The sequence below is a fragment of the Octodon degus genome, unplaced genomic scaffold (assembly GCF_000260255.1).
Source record: "Octodon degus isolate 3935 unplaced genomic scaffold, OctDeg1.0 scaffold00011, whole genome shotgun sequence".
In the NCBI taxonomy this organism is placed as follows: domain Eukaryota; kingdom Metazoa; phylum Chordata; class Mammalia; order Rodentia; family Octodontidae; genus Octodon; species Octodon degus.
The window spans coordinates 4,533,714-4,549,863 of NW_004524587.1; the positions used below are offsets into that span (position 1 = coordinate 4,533,714).

The 16,150-nt window shown below is 45.9% G+C and overlaps 1 protein-coding gene across 1 annotated transcript; it reads right to left on the reverse strand.

Annotated features, from left to right (window-relative positions):
• Nucleotides 1-336: 336 nt before the first annotated feature.
• On the reverse strand, nucleotides 337-5,463 carry LOC101585514 (vacuolar fusion protein MON1 homolog B-like). The gene is made up of 5 exons (XM_023709317.1): nucleotides 4,996-5,463; nucleotides 2,537-2,866; nucleotides 1,286-2,105; nucleotides 769-916; nucleotides 337-459 (listed from the first exon to the last, which is right to left on the reverse strand). Exons 1-5 carry the CDS (start codon nucleotides 5,156-5,158, stop codon nucleotides 337-339), a joined length of 1,584 nt encoding a protein of 527 aa, XP_023565085.1. The 5' UTR covers nucleotides 5,159-5,463.
• Nucleotides 5,464-16,150: the final 10,687 nt, after the last annotated feature.

The following is a 16,150-nucleotide window of genomic DNA, read 5'->3' on the forward strand; positions in this document are numbered from 1 at the left end:
TTTTTTTTTTTTTTTAACCATTTTTTAACATCCTGATTTTGGTTAAGGTATTGTGGGTTCATAGAATATTAACCTTTGGAGAAAGTAGGTGAAAGGACTCCTTAAGGGAAGTCTTATACTATTTGTGCAACTTTTGGGTCTAGAGTTACTTGGAAATTAAAACTTAAAATAATTTAAAAAATCTTCAGCCTAGTACAAGTCCTGATACCTAAAATTCATCTGTATATACAGCAAATTATTTAATACACAGTAAATTATTTAATCAATGATGGCAGAGCCTGGGAGAGGCACCATTTCTATGGGATCATCTCGATTGGGCTCCTTCTATAGCTGACCTTACAGCCCTACAGGAAGTGAGGTGGGAGCTGATGGAAGGACGGACACCCCCGGAGAGGATACCGCTTGGGGCCATGCCTTGGCATTCACAGGGTGCTGGAGACGCACAGAATCAAAACTGAACTGGGGGGAAACGGAATTGGCAGGCAGTGATAGCTGTTAATGGGGTCTCTGGAAAGTCAAAGACCCTACATTGGCTGTTAATAGAGGAGAGGTAGACAAGACAGGTGTGATGTAGGGTCGGAGGCAGGAATGAATCCTTACGTGGCTCAAAGATAAACATGTAAAGCTACAGATGAGAATTATGGGTGAGGCATAGCCCAGGGAGCACTTGGTGTGCTTGGTGATGGCTGCTTCGATCAGAGGGGCTATGTTTAGGGAAAGGAGGCTTGAAGTGGGGAATTAGTTCCCTCTCTGTCCTATCTGACTCACCCAGGCTAGCAGTGTCTCCTTCTCAGCCACATGGTAAATGAGGCGCAGGGGTCGGGAGGCGCTGTGCAGACGAGCGTGCAGGCGGTGGTACAGGTCTGACAGCCGCTGCCGTTCCTCTTCTCTGCTGTATGGGGCTTCTAGCTCAGGGCTGCCAAGATGGAGGGAGGTGGAGGACAAGGTTAGTCGAGGGCCCACTTGGCTAACCCATCTTCCCTCTGTCTAGGGATTTTTAACTAAGTTACAGAGCTGAGCCTTTCCTGTTAAACCTGAGGATTCTTAGTACTTACAACCAAGCTTTCCCCCACCAAGCTAACAGACTCCCTGAGAATGGTGTTCTTCTCTCCACTAAAATGGGCTCATTAGGTTGTCAGCTGAGCTTCTGTCATCAGAGAACTGTTCTATTTGTTCTTTCGAGGACTTGACTGGGTATCTCGTTTAAGTCACACCCACAGGATGCTGACTCTCCTGGTTTGAAAATCTTGCTACTGGGGTAACTGCCCATAGGGTTTGTGCCCACCTGGTAAACTGGGGCAGCTGGCGATGATGGTCAGGGATGTCCAGTGGCTTATAGAGGAAGTGCCGGAGGCCAGGTGCCCCCACAGCCTGCACGCTGTAGGCAGGGGCACTGGCTGCCTGGGAATCAGAGAAGTTCGCAGCCTCCCCAAGGGTACGCAGGGCACCAAGAGTGCGCATGCCATCCTCCACCAGGCGCCGGCAGGCGGCCATGGCATGGAAGGCTTCACGGTGGGTGCCAAGCAGCAGCAGGCAGACAGGCATGGAGTCCAGGCGGGCCACATAAGCATAGAAGAAACCATCGGGGTTGAAGCGGGGCAGGCACACAGGTGCCCAGGCTTCCCCCGCTGCAAAAGCTGGCGCCCCTACCCAGTCAAGCAACAGCTGCAGGTCAGCTGGGTCCAGCCGGCACTCGGCCAGCACGTTCCGTTCCTGGGCTGCTGTTATCAGGCGACCACCGACCGCCAGCACAGACAGTGCCAGGCCAGGTGCTGTGCAGCGCCGCAGCAACGTGCCTAGTGCTTCCCGCAGCGGACGGGCAAGCGGCACGCAGCGCACAGCGCCCAGGAGCAGGGCTCCGGGGTCTCGCTCCACATTGTCCAGAAGCCGGTCCAGCGTGCGCTCTGAGCCAGCCAGCAGGCGGCGGAGGTCATAGTTCTGCTTGTGCGCGAAGATGCGGGCCACGCTTGCACGTGTCAGTGTGCTCACAATCTGTGCGTGCACGGCGAGCAGCTCCCCTCGGAGCTGTGCTGCTGACTGAGGAGTCCGTGACATGGCCACCAGCAGCAGGGGGCCCTGCTGTAGGAACACCAGCTTGTGGTCCTCTGGAGGAGGGCAGGGGTAAAGATGGATCAGGAGCGACCCAACACACACAGCCACCTGGCCCAATCCACTGCACCACTCTAGCATCTAGACTAGGGCAAGGACAAGCCAGGGGAGTACAGATACTGTAGTCACCGTGGGATGTCGAGGGATAGCACAGACTGGGAGTGGTGGGGACAAGGTGATGGGAGCCAGGACTGACACAGAGCTGGGACACCCAGCTCAAGCCACAGCCCCCACAGCCACGCTGTCAGGCAAGGGAACAACTGGCTAATTACCCAAGTCCCATCCACCCAGAGCCCAGCAGACTAAAGACAGGACAGTACCCACACCCAGGCCCTGGCTGGTAGGCAGGCAGAGAGACACACCTACCCACACCCATCATTATTTCCAGTCATGGTTCCTGTTCTGTTTCCCACACCCCTTTGCTCACCGGCATAGATGGCGCGGATGTTATCCCCTGAGCTCTGTACGAAGGACACAAGGGCTGTCATCACACCCATGGTAGCTGATAGCGCCTCCACGCTACCGTAACGTGAGTAGATAGGCTTGCCGGCCTCGCTCAGCACAAACACGTGCTTCCTTTGGTTGCGCCAGTTCTCGTCACTGGGGTCCCCGCCCTGGCCCACAGAGTCACTCTCCGGACCATGAATGGGACTACTGTCTGAGGCTGTAGAACTCCAGTGTTCACACGTGCTTGACAGGACCTCTGACTGGGGCAGGGGTGACAGGCGGCTGGGTGGCTCATCCTCGGCTTGTGATCCTAGAAGGGAGCTTCTGGTGTGTCATCTATCTGTAGACCCCACTAAGCACATGGGCTCCCAAGGACCCACCAAACCTGTGCCCGCCTTCCTACAACCTCTGTGTTCTGATAAGTCCTTGAGTAACTAGTGACTCCCAACAGAAAATTGGGACCTCTCTGATGATATCTACTAAGTTCCCACAATCCCCTGAAAACCAAAATAACCCAGTTTGATTTTATTTTCATCACTAGATTCTTTATACCTCTGTGTATCAGTTTTTCCCTTTTAACTGCCACTTCCAAGCCTTCAAAGCATCACATTGTCTCAGTGACCATTACTAACATCTTCAGTGACCCAGGAACTCCCCTGACCCACTGTTTATTCTCCTGGTATCTGCACTCCCCTTGGTGGCCACGATTAACATCCACTGATTTCCCACTCTCTACCTCCCCAACTTTTTATTCTCATGGGTGCCTACGAATCTGACTCCTTCTGACTCTCAGTGAACTATTTATATTTTGAATGATGTTCACTAATTTCTTAATTTTCCCAGTGGCTATAACTAATATCCACTGCATGAAGGCAAGAGGATTGCAAGTTTGGGCCAAGCTTGGGAACTGGTTAAGACCCTATTGCAACATAAAAAAATACACACACACACACACACACACACACACACACACCCAAAATGAGTGAGGGTACTTGGGTTCTAGGTTCAGGATCCCATACTGGAAAAAGAACAATCCAGTAACAACCAGGTGTTCAGGACGCTCCTAACACCCTAATCACTTTCTCTACTTCCACTCTCTAAGATATTAACACCCTCTGAAGGACAGCTCACTAACATCACTAAATCACTAATACGTGTGTCTTCAAGGACTCTCAATGACAGCCTCATCCACAAATTACTCTAAGACTAATCTTCACAAACATAAATTCCGAGTACCCACCACCCTCACTGATCCTTTTCCCTATCACACTAACTTTACACCGAACCCCACCCCTGTCTTCACTCCCCTGATGGCCACCATGAATATCCCTTAACACAGGACTTTTCATGACTTCCACTGCTGTTCTCCATAACCATTATGAACATTCACTAAAGCCCACAAGTTTAGGGATTCCTACTGCATCCTCATACACCCAGGGATTCCCACTCACACCTATTGATTCAATCATTAACCATCTGTAGTTGTCTCTTAAGTTTCCCATAAATCTCAGTGACCTCATTTTCTCTCAATGGCACTCACTGAAACCCCCATCTCCAAATACCAAGTACCCTTCCTAATAACTGCCGGTACCTGCCAGTGATCCTCAAGTCCTAAAAGATCTCACCCGTTTATTCTCAGTGAGGTCTGCTGACAGTGCCCAGCGACCCCATTCACACCCACTAATTCTAAAATAACTAATAAGCCCTGCTTCCTAATGACTTCTGCTGATCCTCCAGCAACACCTTTACCTATCTACTATCTGGTGTTACACACCAGCACCAACACAGGGATCATCTTTCTGAAAATCTCACTGATCCTCTTCTCCTCTCCCACTAATCACCAACAGCACGCTTTAGCATTTGTTTCCTTAACAACCCCGCCCAACAACCCTTTTCTATTCAGTAGTCTCCACTGATCTCCTTTCCCATTGCAATGATTTTATACCCCAGTGTCCCCAAACACTAACTTCCAAATAGTTCCTCCTTTGAACCTATTCATGTTCATTAACCTAAATACCCTAAACCCTCAAAGGTCTTCTCTAACTGGACCCTTTTTGATGCAAGTCCCTTGAAATACATTCTGGTTGGCCCAGAACTGAGAGATCTCTGAGGATAAGGGTCTTCCAGGGCTAAAATGGATATATTCCTGGACAAACAGGGATGGTCCTTTTCCCTGCCTTCGATCCTTCACAACAGGCATCTACCCAGGACCACAGAACTGCATCTGGTGAACACCAGCTGATGCCTACTGACTTCCTTTTCTTTTCTTAATGACTTGAACTACACCAATGAGTCTGCTACTACCTCCTACTGACTTGGCGGCGGTTCAAGCCCGAGTCCCCAAAGACCATTCACTGATCTTCCATAATCCTCTTTGTCCCTCGCCCAACATGACCTCCCCCGTATTCCTTCCAAATTCCTGGTGAGGGCAGCGTCTACCTGCTTCCTCCGGGTCCGTGTCTCCGGGGTCCGGCGGGCCCGACTGAACTCCTCCATCTCCAGTCTCCTCGCGCGGGGTCTGCGTGCCTTCCAAGTCCTGCGTGTCCTCCAAGTCCTGCGCGCCCCCGGGGGCTGGGGCAGCAGCGTCTCCACCGGCCTCCATCTGCACATCCCTAGGGGAAGGGGAATCGAGGGTGACAGGCAGCAAAAGAAACTTCTCAAAAGCCTTTAAGGAGCCAGGCCCGCTGGAAACATTCCCAGGGCTTGTTTCGCCCACGGCTTTCAACGCGATGAGACATTCAAAATCATGTCCAAATACTTGCACCCTCCAACACGTGCCGCAGGAAGTGGCTCCAGTGGCCCTAGGAAACAAAGATACATAAACACCTGTTTAAGCCCAGTATCTCAACTGGCTCGACTCCGGGAGCCCGGGCAGCACCACACTTCCGGGTGCCACCGAGTTTGGCCACACTTCCGGAAACGACGCCTCACGGAAGACACTTCCGGTTAGAGCTTCGGTCGCTCCCCGAAATTCCTCTCGCCCGCCGCCTACCGCTGTTCCCTCACGGTTACGATAGAGCACGCCTCTCCAGGATCTACTTGGGATCAAGTCCGGAACCCGGTGCGCCGCTTCCGTACTCTAGTAGGAAAGCCGCTGCAGCTCCGGAGCCGGTTGGGGGGATGCCCACGTCTCTCGCTGGGGCTGCCGGCGTGAGGGGGGCGCGGCTCTCGCACAGCCAATCGTAGGGCACAGAGGGCGGGCCTTTATGCTTCTGGCCCAATCAGAAGGAGTCTGTCACCTTTCTCCCGCCCCGTCTAAATCTTACCCAGACAAGTGCTTGGCGACTGATGATGCTATCTCCCTGGATCCACTGAAAGCCCAAGCTTCTTTCTTTCCTCACTTTAGGATGGATACTCGCACCTGTCCAGTAGACGCGCTCCCCCACAAAAGAGGCAACGTCATTCTTTATCCGCCAAGAAAAGCTGGAATGGGCTAAGACTTGGTGGGGTGCTGCGGAAGTTGACGAGCAGTGGGAGCGTCCAATCGGAGTGCGGCGCGCAATCTGGTCAGCGTATGGGAAATGGATCCTAAAGTAAGAGGCGGGCCCCTCCGAAATGAGAATTACTCGTGGGTCTTCGTGATCAGCCAAAGGCTCAGCGGCCCTGGAGCAATGGACGCTCAGCCCCCCGACATACTTGTGCCCCCCAAGAATGGAGTTGCGAAAGTAACAGTGTTCATCCAAAGAAGCGATGGTCCTCCCTAACGCCACTTGCTTAGATGGGGCCCGTGGGCGGAACCGGGCGGACCCAGGCGGAACCACGCAGACCACGCATATTAGGCTTCTAGGCCTAACGGGGAGGGGAGCGCCGGTGGGCGTGGCTTTGAGGGGCTTCTGCGTCTTCGTTGGCTGATGACGGCGCCGCACCGCCTCTGCGCAACACTATTGGCTGAGTGGACAAGGGGCGGGTTCGACAGCCTGGACTGTCTCTTGGCTCAACGCAGATGCTGGATCCGAGCTTCCACGTGAGCGGAGCAGTGTACCGAAGGATGCGAGGGGCTTCGGTAGCCGGCAGAAGGCGCTGCAGGCTGACAGTTTGACAAAGAGGGCGAGAGCGGGTGCAGTCGCGCCTGCTGGTCTCTGCGTCTTTCTCTGGGGTCCCCTGAGTCGCTCAGGCGATCTGTCTGTTTCTGGGTGGCTCTTTAGGTCTGTGTCTTTGCATCTGATTGACGCTCTGCACATTGCCTGCGCTTAGTCCTCTGGCCTCCTCTCGGCCCGCTGATGACACCCCACTCCCAGCCCCACTCGGTGGAGCCCCAGAGAGCCTGACCTCCTGCAGCCCCAGCCCGTCGCCTGGTGCAGAATTCTGGGTAGGGGCGCGGCTGGGGCAGCGGTGGAGGGAGCTGCAGGCATCTCCGGATGTTGGACCGGCCAGACCCATCTGGGCTGGCGAACGGGAGATCGCTTCCCTGGATACGTTTGGGGTTTTGTAAGAGGCTTCCCGGACGACGCTGTAGCGTTCCAAGCGCTGCAGCCGTGGCTTCCACCCTGTGAAACGCTAACTAGATGTAGACCTATGTCTGAGGATTGCGTGGGTTGAAGTGAGTAAAGGTGCTTAGCCTACTTTGAGCCATTGCAAGGTGGAAGGCTTTGGTACTATTTATAATTACTTTAATTATAATTGAGGCAATGAATACCAATTACTGATGTGGCACCTTATGCCTTATATGTAATAGATAACAGATAAGTACTATATAGTTACTATAATATAAAAGCAATATATAAGCTTATGTATAATACACTTACCTAATAATTATAAAAACAGTATATAATAAACATGTTAAGAACCAAAGAATAAGGTATATATAATACAGAGAAATATGTAAATGCAAACAGTAAATAAAACCATTTTATAAGATATACATGTAGCTGACAATATACTGTTAGTATTTTTTATGAAGTAAAATTGATGAAATGATGAATTTTAAGTAATTGCATACTTTAAGCATTTACTAATTTGTATGGTTAAGATGCACATGAATGTAGGATATAAAATAATACTTTGTACACAGTTCTTAGATCTGTGGACTTCGGTTGGTGGAGAGTGTGCCCTCTAAGGCCGCATGAAGTATTTCTTGCACCCAGCGTTCGCCAGCAGGTCACTGCGGCCCGGTAGAATGGGCCTCTCTGAGCCTGGCATTCCTCATCAGTGTGATAGAGATATTAATTGTGGTCCCTATCTTCCTGGGCGATCCCTTGGGGATTCAGTGACCCAGTTTTACTCCTAAAATAGCACCTGGTGCATTGTAGGCCATGAAAATGTTAGATTATTAAATATCATTAGCTCTTATGATTTCTATGGTAACTCATACATTATAACTTACTATGTATGTTACACTAAGTTATATACAATACAGACACTAAAATTATATTTCCACAACTCTGTTTGAGCTCTGAGGATATGTTAGAGCACACAGCAGTGTCCCCATCAACCAGATAGACCCCTAGGAGGCCAGAGGGGCAACCTGCAGATGACCAGACCGCGGAACATAGGAGACACTGTCTCCCAGCCAACCAGACAGACAGCACCACAGGGGGCAGACAAGACAGTCCCACCCCATCCACCCCCCCAGAGAGCAGAAGTCTGGTGGAGTGGTCTCAGGATCATGAAGATGAAGGAGAGGGTCCAGAATCTAACCCACAAGTCACTAAAAAAGTGTCACATTGGAGAGAATCCAAACCCATGACCAAATGCTTTTTCCTTTCCATGACTGGCATGTCTCTATGCTGCAAATTGTAGGTTAAGTGTTTGAAGGTTCCATTGCATTTTCCACCTTCATTTAATATTGATCCTGTATTTCAACAGAAGTATACCTCAAGTAGACTCATGTTCTAAAATTTTTGCTAACTTGCTCTGAGGAAAAAAGTGATTTTTTCCCCCCAGGGAAAATAGCAAAGCTAAGAACAACAACATAATCTCTTATCCGAAGCATTTAGCACCAAATGTGTTTTGAATTCACACTTTCTCTAGCCTGAGGTGCATGTGTCAGATAGTATCAAGTGCCTCAGCAGGGGTTGGGCACTGCCTAGTAATTAAACTCATTATTTCCAGGAAGGAGTGGTAAGCCTGGAGAGCAGAGTTCATGTTTTGCTGCCATTAAGTTTAAAAAAGATTTTCAGCCAAAAAATTTGTGACAATACTAAATGGTAAAAATATACTCATTGGAGTCCCAGGTGTGATGAATCAATGGTGAGAACAGGATATATATGTAAAAAACAATGGCCCCAAATTTTCAAACAGATAAAAATTATAGGCACTGTTTTGAGGAACTCAACAAAATCCATGCAGGATAAAAAAAAAAAAAAACAAACCTCACTAAAGAGTCTTAAAAATAAATTGCTGAAGGGCCAGCAGTACAGCTCAGTGGGCTAAATGCTTGGTTAGGCAAGCACAGGGGCTAGGGTTCCGTCCCTGGCACCACCCCTGGACTCGCTGAGCCAGCGATGTAGCCTGGGCGTGCTGGCTCAGGCCTGTAATGCCAGCACTAGGGAGCAGAAACATGGAGGATCATGAATCCAAACTGTGTAGTGAAAACCTGCAAAAAAAAAAACCCCAAACCAAACCAAACAAAAAACCTTAAAAATAAATTATTGTTTAAAACAATAAAACAAAACACTGTTAAAAATAAGATGCATTACATATCCAAGAACAAAGGTAAGACTTAAAGCAGATGTATGAAAAAACTTCCAATCAGAGAACCATAGGAAAGTTATTTTTTTTTTACAAAGAAAATAAAATGCAAATATGTTAAGCTTACATTTTCTACTTTGTAACATAATCTTTCAAAATGAAAGCAGGGCTGGGGAGATAGCTCAGCTCAGTGGTCTAAGCACCTGCCTGGCAAGTGCAAGGAATTGGGCTCCATCCCCCCCCAAAACACATGCCTGGCCTGCCTGCCCCTGGGCATGCTGAGCCCACCACAAAGATCCCTTGGGGATTCAGTGACCCAGCTTTACAGCTAAAATAGCACCTGGTGCATTGTAGGCCCTGAAAATGTTAGATTATTAAATATCATTAGCTCTTATGATTTCTATGGCCATTCATACATACTATAACTTACTATATATGTTACACTAAGCTATACACAATGCAAATACTAAAATTATATTTCCACAACACTGAGCTCTGAAGATGTGTGGCGCACGCCTATAATCCCAGCTCTGGGGAGGCTGAAAATGGGAAGATCACTATGAGTCTGAGCTGCACAGTGAGACCCGGTACCAAGTACATAAATAAAAAACCAAAAAACAAAATGAAGGCGGCCTAAAAATTTCAAAGAAAAGCAGCAAGATTTTCTCACTAGCAGGCCTGTACACCAAGAGAAATTAAAGACAATTCTTGTACAATGGAAGTAAAATAAACATATTTTTAAAATTAATATGCATAAATGAATGAAGCATGCCAGAAGTGGTTAATGTTTGGATAAGTGTTAAATTTCTAAAAATGTAAGTGTAAATGTAAAAACAGTGTACCATGTGCTTAATAATACTTGTGGAGGGGCTGGTGAGATGGCTCAGTGGTCTAAAGCACCTACTTAGAATAAGCTTACCAAAGCACAGGGACCACGGTTCGATCCCCCAGCACCACATGCCAGCCAGCCCCGCCCCCTGGTGGGCTGAGCTGGCTGCACACACACACACACACACAGACACACACAATAAATAAATAAACTTTAAAAAAAAAATACTTGTGGAAATGCTATGAATGACTATAACAGTGCAAAGAATGCAAGTCATAAATGATGGTACATTGCTGTGATGTTCTCATGTCATAATGTTATTTGAAGTCACACTGTGATAAAGAAGCATGTGTTAACCATAAGAAAATAAAAAGGGAACACCTCGAAATGCCAAAAGGTAGTAAGCCAAGAGTTGAGAAAAGGTGGAAGAGTAAAGATAACAACCCAAAAGAAGGATGAAGAGTAACAAGAGCATGCAGAACAGGTGGAACAAACAGGACAACTGGCAAGATGATAAACAGTATGTACACATTGGTGACTGAATTAAGTCGAAGTCAACAGTTCAATTAAAATATAGGTTGTCAAATAGCAAATAACAGCAAGGCGCAATTGCATGCTTACTAAAAGAGACTCAATATAAGAATATGGCCTGCAAAACATGTACATAAGAACCTCCTTAAAAACAAAACAGTGTATGGTTTAAAAGTATACTGACCAAACACCTTTTTTTTTTTTTTTGTATTTAGGGCAGGGTGTACAGGGTATTCAGGGTCTCACTACTAGATCGACTCAGTGATCCGCCTGTTGACAGCCTCCCAGGAGCTGGGATTACAGGGCACACCACTGTGCCCAGTCTCAGTTGCTGTCTCGGGGCGCCCCGGGGGCAGGCTCATCACCACAGGCCCCGGGATCGAAAGCCCGGCCCCTGCGTGACCAAACATCTTAAGTCACATGATAACTTTGATGAAATCAAACCGATCCCTGAAGCATCAGCAAATAGATGTCAGGATCAGGAATATTTAAGAAGGTCAATACTGTGTTCTCTGAAGACGTAATAATTCTAAATAACTACACATCAAAATGGCAAAGTACATGAGCCTCAAGCCTACAGTGCTGGAAGGAAAATCAGACAAATCCATGGCAGTTGGAGATGTCAATACTACAATAAGTGACAAAATAGGAAGGGCAGAAAAAAGCTAAGGGTATAGAAGAAGTGAACAGATATTGACAAAAACAACAACTGATATTTATTTATTTTGCAGTACTGGGGATTGAACTTGGGACCTTGTGTTTACCAGGCAAGCACTCAAGCCACTGAGCTATCTCCCCAGCTTAGCTGATATGTATGAACATATCCCATAGTCATGACCCAGCAGTCCTTCTTTTCCAGTACTTATGGCACACTGACACATTTGCAAGGTAGACCATGTGCCGAAACACAAAACAAGTGTGAATACGTGTTTTAACAAGTTGAAGTTAAATCGTACGGATTGCTTACGACATGGAAATGGATCTTTTGCAAATGGAAATCGGACTAAGAAATGGGGGCAAGGGAGGGAAAGAAAGCAGATGTCACAAGAATTATGAGGTGCTAAGTCCTAGTGAATGTAATCATGAGATGTTGCAGACATGTAGCAATAAAAATTAAAATACAAAAGGAATCATTAATAGAAGGCATCTTGGGGTTCTCCAAATATCAGAAAAATTAAGGCAATATATTTCATAATAACCCATGGATCAAGTAATAAATCTTATGGGATATTAGCAAATTGCCTTACTAGAGAAAAAGAAAAACACAATAACAAATTGGAAGATGCAAAAGGGTGCTCATAGGGATATTTATGAGCACATATTATATGAATATTATAAATATATGAATATATTAACTCACATAAATATATGAGGAAATGTTTATAATCAGTCTTCTGCTCTGAATGTAAGAAGCTGGTCCCAGGGAGAGAGCTCAGTGGCATAAACAACTGCCTGGTAAGTGCAATGTCCTGAGTTCGATCCCTGGTACCACAAAAAGAGCTGAAAAAGTTGGGAAGTGTAAAGGAACATTAGATGTGAAATAAGGAATAAAGAAATAATAAAGAGAGGAATTTAGTGAGACAGAAAACATAAACCCAAAAGAACCAAAGTAAAAGTATTCAATTCTCCAAAATATCAATGTTACTAAAACTTGTGCATGAATGATAAGATGGAGCCCAAATTGTCAATACCAGAATCAATTTAGGTGATTAGAAAGCCTAAGGTATTACGTTACAATGTTAAAAATTACCTTTGATTTTCTTAGTGATTTCTAGCTAGATAGCCTTGTTTATCCAAATCTAAGGAGCACAAAATCTCAAATTACACCCTCGAGTTAGCAGTGAGTAGCCAGTGTGGCTTACAGAGGAGAAAGTGGGTGGTCGGGAAGAGGTGATTAGGCCTGAGGCTGCCAGAGAGCTCCTGACAGGAAGGCCCACCTTCTAACAGCCAGTCCTAGACTGTGCCTCTGGCTGGTCAAAACCAGGCTTTTGCTGTGGTTCTCAGCTCAGAGGAGATTTTAGGGGGCGTTCCTTGGAAAGTTTACGCTAGATGCCTGGGGACCCCTGAGAAGGAAAAGGGGATGCTGCTTCTTTGCTCCTATAAACATGGGGTCTTTCAACATCGACCAGTAGGTGGCATAGAAATCCACGCTTCTTGGACAAGGAGACAGCTGCTCCAAGACTGAGTTTGAAAATCCAGAGATGTTCTGAGATCTGCTCATCTGCCTGTTGACGTGGAGAGCTGGACGTCCTTGTGGCTTCTTCACATTCTCCGTGAAGAACCCACAGCTTATAAAGCAGCCCAGCTCAGCTCCATGCCCTAAACCCGAATCTGTGACACACTCCTGACTCTTGCCTCTCTCTCTCTATTAGAATCCATAAGAAAAAAAGCAGTATACTTTAGAAAGTACATTTGAAAGAGCTTGAATGTGCCATTTCACGTTTTCTACTAGAATTTTCTGGAAAATAGCAGAGATTATCTGACAATACAAATTGATTTCTCTGGAAATCCCATTCAAACCAGCTATCCCCATACTGGGAATTTTCCCGGAGGAACTGAAAACGTCATATCATAGTGATATATGTGTACTTATGTTTTTAGCAGCACAGTTTGTGATAGCCAAATCTTGGAAACAACTAAGATGCCCGTCACATGAGGAATGGTTGAAAAATACGTGGTATTTTTATACGATGGAGTATTACTCAGCTATAAAGAATTATAAACTTGAAGCATTTATATTTAAGTGGATGCCACTTGAAGATAAACTCATAAGTTGAATAAAGCACACCCTCACATGTAAATATCATATAGTCTCCCTACTATAAGAACTCAAAAGAAGAAATACAAATAGAAAGGTAGAACACAATTAAAAGGAAAGGAGAACTTGAGGATTGGACAATGAGGAGAGGGCAAGGAGAAAAGCTGGGAAATAGGACAGGGACAAAGCCATACATTTATACGCACAAGATGGGCAAGGCCATGATCCTGAGAAACATCAGCAAGTTTTTTAATTGTTTTTTTTTTTTAAATTTTATGTGTGTGTGTGTGTGTGTGTGTGTGTGTGTGTGTGTGTGTCCAGCTCAGCCCACCAGGGGGCGGGGCTGGCTGGCATGTGGTGCTGGAGGATTGAACCGCGGTCCCTGTGCTGTGCTTTGCTAAGCTTGTTCTAAGTAGGTGCTTTAGACCACTGAGCCATCTCACCAGCCCCAGCAAGTTTTTGAAAGTAGCAGTTAATTGGTAGGCTTCTCACCCTGACTAACTATACATGCTGATACCTGTGAACCAAGCAACTGCACTGAAGATAGCAATGTGTAATAGAAGGGTCACTTGAAATACCTGTCATTCTGGTCTTTTAAATATGTACTTCTTGTCATGACATACCAATTATTACCATACTGTCTCAAAAGTAAAAGTTTTTTTATAAATGGATAATAAATGAAAAAAGACACAAGAAAAAGAAAAAAATGTCACAGGACTGTCCTGCTACAATGCTATATATGGTTACATATCTAATTTTCTGTGTAAAAATATATAATTGTTTATTCATTAAAAAACCAAAGTGATTTCTCAAATGCCTAAAGTGGTGGGTGGAATAATTTCACCAAAGGGAGAGTTCACCTGTCCCTGAAATTAATTCCGTGAAGGCAGTAGTGTACTAGACTTTTAACAGCAGTAAGAGGTGACACTTATTCAATACTACGTGGTGGACACTCTATTTATACTCATAAATTTAATTGCTTCAATCACTTCTACGCTGCTATAACAAAATACTATAATATTTATAATAAAAAATTATTTTTTCAATTTCAGAGATTGCTAAGGGTAAAACGAAGGGGTCGAGATTTGGTAAAGGCCTTCTCTGCGCATCCTCCCACGGCAGGACGCTAAGAGAGAAAGAGAAGTATGAACCTCACCTTTTATGATGCTTCCTGTCCCCACGCCGTGCGTATCCGTGGGAATCAGCAGGCTGAGGAATATGTGATACCCATTCTTTGTCCAGTGGACTACTGCGCAGCCGTAACAGCGTGCAGTCCTCCCTTCTGTGGCAAGACGGATGGAAACAAAGGAGACTGTATTAAGTAACGTAAGTCAGGGTCAGAACGAGAAATCCCGCATGGTGGCATTGTTCCATAGAATCTACAAATGTTGGGCCCTCAGAAGCGAGAATGGAATGGTGGGTTTCCAGAGGCTGAGGAGAGAAAGCAGACCAGGAGAGCCTGGGGAGTAGCTGGGCAGTGCCTGTAGAGGCGCAGCTAGACAGCAGGCACATCTTCTGGTGTTCTGTAGCATGGCTTAGGGCTGTAACACACTTTTTTTTTTTTTTTGGATTTAGGACAGGGTGTGCAGAGTCTCCTGTGTAGTTTGGACTCAGGGTGTTCCTCCTGTTTTACAGCCTCCCCAGTGCCGGGATTCCAGGCGTGCACACTTCAATCTGCTGAGCTATTTGGCTGGCCCTGTATTTTTAAAAAATCTCTGAGAAATGATTTAAAAATTTTTATTCAAATAAATGATGACCATTCAAGGAGGTAGATATACCTACTCTGATTTGGACATTACACAATTCATACATATATGAAAACCTTATACGACACTGTTGGCAGCCGCTATAGCTGGAAGTTGGTCATATGTGTGAGGGCAGGACAAAGGCCTCAGTGCCTAAAGCAGTCAAGCTGCCTCAGTTTGAGAAAAGCATCCTGCCAAGAGAATTTTAGTTATGAATCCTGAGGCAACCTTGTGTCTCCTGGTACCAATTTTGCACAGGCATAAATAAACTCCCCTACTGTTGTTGTCCCGGTCCTTCGCCCATCAGGCAAACAGGCCTCCCCCCGAACCCTCATCTATCTTTTCCTTATTTCTGCTGTTGTTTCTCCCTGAAGAACAGCCAGAGACCAAGTAGTCCCTACATAATTATCTATCTAGTTTTTATGTTGTTTACAAAACAGAATATATAATGCACCCTCTCCTGCACTAAGGAGCCTAGCATATCTGGATAGAATCTTTTATTTTATTTTATATTTTGCTACTGGAGATTGAACTGAGGACCTTGCAATTGCCAGGCAGGTGCTTAAGCTCCTGAACTATCTCCCTGGCTTCTGCAATTGAATTAATTCATTCCTGAGTGGGGAACCTTTTAGGTTAACTGACCTCTTAATTTTGTTACTGCTGTTCAAATTTATGGGAATTACTCATTTCAACATGAGTTTTGGAGTGGACAAACATTTGAATCAAAGCGTTGGTTTTGACAGTAATCCTACAAGGAGTTCTATATTAAACTTTTTTTCACTAAGCAAGATACAGATAGAGAGCTCAAGTAACTTGCTCAAGGTCATCTAATTAAAATACTTATAACTATTTATACTGAATAAAATTAATAGTGTACTGTTTGATGTTAACAACCTTGGGACAGTGAGTCCAAATGAAACTCTTTGCTCCTTTGACCTCATGACACCTTAGAATTCTCCTATTCTCAAAGCAGTGCATATGACAAACTGTTTTAGCTGTGTCCCTCTGAGTCAAGATGCTACAAAATTAATTCATGTGGCACTTTTTTTTTTCCTTGCAGAACCAGGGATTGAACTCAGGCCCTTGCACTTGCCAGGGAAG